This window comes from Lactuca serriola, chromosome 5, assembly GCF_051521515.1.
Source record: "Lactuca serriola cultivar US96UC23 chromosome 5, Lser_US96UC23_V15, whole genome shotgun sequence".
Taxonomy (NCBI): domain Eukaryota; kingdom Viridiplantae; phylum Streptophyta; class Magnoliopsida; order Asterales; family Asteraceae; genus Lactuca; species Lactuca serriola.
This window is the reverse complement of record NC_136412.1, coordinates 287,348,730-287,354,401: the sequence shown is the minus strand read 5'-3', so window position 1 is coordinate 287,354,401 and position 5,672 is coordinate 287,348,730. Positions and strand designations below refer to the sequence as shown.

Here is a 5,672-nt window from a genome sequence, read left to right as displayed (position 1 = left end):
TATTGTCGACAAAAAACAAATGAAAAACCGATACGACTATTTAAAAGCAAAGTATGTAGTGTGGTTAAAACTTAAAAACAAAACATGAAATATTTATAACCGCGTAACGAATTCTTTTAACATGACTAATGAAGAATGGGAAACGGAAGCGAAGGTACATATATACATATTTTTTAAAGTAGATTATTTTCTTACTAATTTAATAATATTTATTAAATTTGTCAAACAGTTGAACAAGTATGTAGATAAGCTGAGAAATGCACCCCTCCCTTGCCCTGAACTTTGTACCCAACTATTTGATGGGGCGACCTCGACCGGTGTTCACAGTTGGGGGCCATCTTCGACATTACCTCATCCCAATGAAACCTTCGGTACACATGATTTTAAGGATACAGGGATGGATGAGCCAGCACCTCATGCAGATACCCCAAGCTCAATAGTACCTCAACCTACTAGTGAGGAATCATCTGGGTAGACAAAAAACAAGGGGGGGCAAACGAAACGGTCCTAAAGAAACCACACTTGATGATGAGTTGAAAGAAGTTGGAAAAGAGATTATCAAGGCTGCACAAGCATTCACCGAAGTAGATAATCTTGACAAGGAGATGGATGCTTGTATGGCGAAGTTGACAAGCTTGGAGTGGGGAGAATATGATCCGAAATACACCACTGCTCTTATGTTATTTGCTGAAAGTGTTGGTAATAGGAAAATTTGGTTGCGCCTTAACTTGTCAACATGTGAGTCATGGGTAACAAATGCGGGAAGAAAGTTTGGATTAGTTGGTTGACTTTAGTATTTACATGTTACGTTTGACTTTAGTATGTTATGGTTCATTGTTTGACCTTAGTATGTTATGGTTCATTGTTAGACATTAGTATTCTATGGTTTAGTTATGTTATGGATTGTTTTTCTTAGGTGCGGTTATGTTATATGAATTTATATGTTATGGAATGTTATGCTTTTTGTATTTACATGTTACGGTTTGTTATGTTATTGATTGTTATGTTATTGATTAAAATGTAATTTGTATTTGACATCTAACAGGACACATGGATAAAGAATGTGACTTTTTATATTTTCTTATATTCTCGTGGTATTGGTTGGTGTTGGTCCGACAAAGGCAAAGAATACTTAAAAGAATAAGAGCTAGCGAACAGGTAGCAAAGGGGTATGTGTATACGCAAGATTTGATACACGGATGTCCTATACAATGTTACGATATGATACGTCTTTCACAAGATGCATTTGTACTATTATGCAATCACTTTACACAAATAAATTGGTTGCAATCTAGTAGGACGAGAAGCGTTGAAGAGAAGATGGCTATGTTTTTACATGTTATAGGACATAATGAACGTTTTCGAGCCGTTAAAGAAAGATTTCATCACTCCACACAAACGATTCATCAATGTTTTCATGAGGTCTTATGTGCAATGATGTGTTTTGCACAAGAAATTATAGTATCAACCTTGTCTAATTCAGCAAGAAATACCTCAGAACGACATAGACGGCTAATGCAGATATTTCCCGGAGCAATAGGTGCACTAGATGGAACACTTGTACATGCAGTTGTACCTGTTGATCAACAAACTCGTTATAGGGGAAGAGGAAAAGGTGAATGTTATCAAAATGTAATTGGAATTTGTAATTTTGATATGATATTCACCTTTGTATGGGCTGGATGGGAGGGCATAGCACATGATTCTAAAGTTTTGAAAGAAGTTGCATTTAACCCGACTTCCAGATTTCCATTCCCTCCACCAGGTTTGTAACTTTACTATACGTTTTATTATCTGTATTATTTATATGATAAATTTGTCATACATCTACAGATAAATATTACCTTTGTGATGTCGCATACACCAACACCCGTGGATTTATGGCTCCCTACCGCAATACTAGGTATTGGTTAGCCATTTTTCGAAGAAACAGAGCTTTGACTAAGGAAGAAATGTTCAATCATGCTCATGCATAACTTAGAAGGTGAGATTTCCAATTTTAAAACAAATGGTTCCTTATCCTTTTCCAGTGCAAAGAGACATAGTCATTGCTTGTGTTGCGGTCCATAATTTTATAAGGAAATACGATATTGAAGATGAATTATTTACAAACTTTGAACAAAACACTATGGTTACTCATAATGTGGGTGGTGGAGGAAATAAGGGTCAAAACATAGAAAGCATAGAATGGGGTTTAGAAGTCGTTAACTATATGACTACTTTGCGTGACAAGATTGCTAATCAGTTACTTTCAAATGGTTCACGTTAAATGGTGTACTTTTTTTTATTATGTATGACAATTTGTATTTGGATTTTGTATTAACTTTGTATTTGGATTTTAATTGATGTATGTTTAATTTGGATTTTATATGATAATTTGTGTTTTTATAATTTTTTTAACCAGCACAAGTGACAACACAATGGTAATATGGTCATTTTTTCATTCAGCCCAACCATTCAGATAAATAATCAAACAGCATAAACTCAGTCAGATATGGACTCAGTCAGCATTTCTAACCCAGTCAGCAACTATCAAACGACCCCTAACTGATAAAAAATAACGTTTGGTAAAACTAGCTGAAATATATAAAATTACATAAAAGGACATGTAAGAATATGTGTTTCTATAATTAATTAAGGGGTGTGTTTGGAAAATTTTTAAAAAGCTTCAAAAAAGCTAGTCTAAGTAGCTTTTTAAAAAAAAACAAGCTTATAAGCTACTTTTTGAATTACCAAACACGACAATATAAAAAAGCTTGTGACGTGCCAACACAGCCTTAATATAACTGAAAAAAATTGAATAAACCGTATTATGATTCTATAACCCAAATAATATAATAACAATATACTTTTATACATCAACATAAAACATTCAAAGACTAACATAACACAATAACACATTTAAAAAATAACATTTTCATAGTAGATTAACATAATGAGAATTAATTTCTTACTTGAGTTTCTTGAGTTGGAGCCCAATTTTTCATGATTAGACAAAATAGGAATTCGTAAATCCTTAAAGACAATATGAATGGTCGATTTTTGAAAGTATGAAACAAGATGAATGATCGACAAAAGTGATTTCAAGTTTGAAAATAGTTGAGAAGATTGATCGATTTTGAAACGACGAGAACGAGGGTTTTTTTTTTTTTTTTTTTTTTTTGTAATGAAGGACGAAGATAGAAATGTGAATCGTGATTTTGATTTCTGTTGATCACAGATAATGGACGAGGAACGCTTATTCACGTCGGGTATTTAAGAAAACAAGTGTTACAAAATAAGAAATTTACCAAAGCTGTATATGTAACAAAAAATCTAAAAAATTACAATTCTATACAACATTACATACTATTCATTGAACCTGTGTAGTCCCTGTTTTACAATATTTTGCATAGAGACCACTACAGAGGGGCAAATATTCAGTCGACTTTAACCATTCATCTGCTCCATGTAAAAACGACTGAATCCCCATCTTCTCAAGATTCCTTCTTGAATTATTATGATAACCTGCCCATCGGACTCTCTTCCTTGTGTCTGCACCAGGTCCAAAGTTATTATACTCAATGTATTCAACAGTCTCCAGGTTGCTATACTCATTCCATGGACACCAACCTTGTGGATCTATAATGTCACCTAGATAGCTTCTCATCACGATCGTTCTCGAATAGTTCCTCCATGGCCGACCTAGAAATGTTGAGAAATTCGCTCGTTCCTTCACTTTGAAGTCCGGTGCTGCCATTATCGTGCAGTCCTGGAGGGATATGCCGGTGTTCTGGTTTGGATCTAGTCTGCCTTGTGCTGTGATCACGTTTTTTTGACCTAGAATTGGTTTGCGAACGAGGATCAGGCATCGTTCGAAGATTGCTGCTGCGTTTCCGAAGATGAAATCGATTGTGCCATGGATTGCACATTCTCGGTAGAGCTGGCTGAGGGAGTGTGCGTAGAGTGTATCCTGATGGGAGATGAATTGACAGTGATAGAACGCAGCGTCGGAGGTTACTCTTAGCGCCACCGCTTGATGCTTCTCTGGACCGGAGGTGTTCATGATTGTTAGATCCCTAGCGAGAAAGTTGTTCCCCACAACAGCTGCGCCGATCAAATCAATGTAATTGTAAATTTGTAATTGTAATTAATCAAACGAATTGAAACTCGGAAGGAGTAGGATTAGAATTCGAATTTGATACGTACTTAGTGTTGCGGAGGTGAAGGTGGTGTAGCCATCGACGAAGTTTTTGTTGCTGGTGATTATGGTTGAGTTCATTCCGTCTCCGACGAGCATGATGTTAGCCTTATTTCTAGGAATCACGAGATTCTCCTTGTAGATCCCTGCTTTGATTTGAATCACGTGTCTACCTTTGCCTCGGCTGGGGGCCGCTGCAACTGCAGCGGCGATAGTTGTGAAATTTCCGGTGCCGTCTCTAGCTACAACGACGGTGGGCGGGATAATTCTGGAAGATGTCTGCATCAGTCTCCGGTCAGCGGCGGTCATCCACGACGGGACATGATCACGGTAAACGCCCTTGGACATAAGACGTGAATCTTTGAAGGTGTAGATGGAGCCGATAGTCTCGAGGTAGTTGGTGATGGCTAAGCAGTTGCTGATCATTCGCATGATCGGTGTCAGAGATTTCTGAAATAAGCGGCCAAATCGTGTCTGGCTGGGGCCGTTGAGTTTTAAGTCGGCAAAACCTTCAATGCAGGTGTTCTCGTTAGTCATGGCGGCACTGAGGAGGTTCTTGATGGCGGCATACGGTGGTGGATCATCGTAAGGAGGGGATAAGTGGTTCATTGATTCTTGGAGTTCGTATTGCGACAAATCAAGCAATTCGAGGCAATTCTGGACCCAATTTTTTTCTCGAACCTTCAAATTCATGGCGGCCATTCTTGAACGTGTTATGGCCAGACGATTGATGGTTTTCTGGATATAGAATTTAAGGACATTGCGCGTTTTTGTATGGTTGTCGTGGTGGAGATTAATGGGGATTGAGGAGATGGTATTGAAACAGAGAGAAGGGTAGAGAGTGGTGTCGCAGGTGCTTTTGATGAAGGAATGTGGTGGTGGTGACGGCGGAGGTTGGAGGATGAGTGGTGGTGGTGTTGAAGAATGGTGGTGGTGGGTGGAGGTAGAGAATAAGAAAGAAGAGAGGAGGATGAGCATTGCTACCGGAATTATTGTTGTCAGAAGGAGTGAGGAAGATGAGGACGACGATCTTGGTGACTTCTTGAAGCTGAAGGAGGCGGAGGGCTCCATTGTTGACCGGTTATGGAGTGGTGATTTCTCTGGAAGAAGACGGTAAATTTGTAAGAAGTTAACCTCTTTTGTTTTTCATTTACGTTTAGTCGCTTTATATGAATTTTTATTTATGATAGATGCAATAAATTGGTGTTTTATAGAAAACTAGATTATCACCCGCGAGTACATATAAAAAAATACATATAAATGTAAAATTAATCCTAATAACTAATCAATGTTTTCAAAAGAATTATTAATTTACAAGGATAGATGTTTTATTTGTAAAATTATAATGATTAGTTAAAATTAATATATACATTGGGATATCTTATCGACGTTCTGTACGTGTAGATATTTGATATAACATAAGTGTATAATAGTTAATTTAAACTAATCATTTTTCGAAGATACGAACGTTGTTTAAAAATTGTAATCTTAA

The 5,672-nt window shown here is 37.1% G+C and overlaps 2 protein-coding genes across 2 annotated transcripts; one reads left to right on the top strand and one right to left on the bottom strand.

Annotated features, from left to right (window-relative positions):
- The first annotated feature begins 605 nt into the window (after positions 1 to 605).
- Positions 606 to 2,269, top strand: LOC145050600 (uncharacterized). The gene is made up of 3 exons (XM_078998824.1): positions 606 to 699; positions 1,046 to 1,615; positions 2,031 to 2,269. Exons 1-3 carry the CDS (start codon positions 606 to 608, stop codon positions 2,267 to 2,269), a joined length of 903 nt encoding a protein of 300 aa, XP_078854950.1.
- A 948-nt stretch (positions 2,270 to 3,217) lies between these two features.
- Positions 3,218 to 5,329, bottom strand: LOC145054588 (pectinesterase 3-like). The gene is made up of 2 exons (XM_079002818.1): positions 4,189 to 5,329; positions 3,218 to 4,086 (listed from the first exon to the last, which is right to left on the bottom strand). Exons 1-2 carry the CDS (start codon positions 5,249 to 5,251, stop codon positions 3,353 to 3,355), a joined length of 1,797 nt encoding a protein of 598 aa, XP_078858944.1. The 5' UTR covers positions 5,252 to 5,329; the 3' UTR covers positions 3,218 to 3,352.
- Between the last annotated feature and the right edge of the window lie 343 nt (positions 5,330 to 5,672).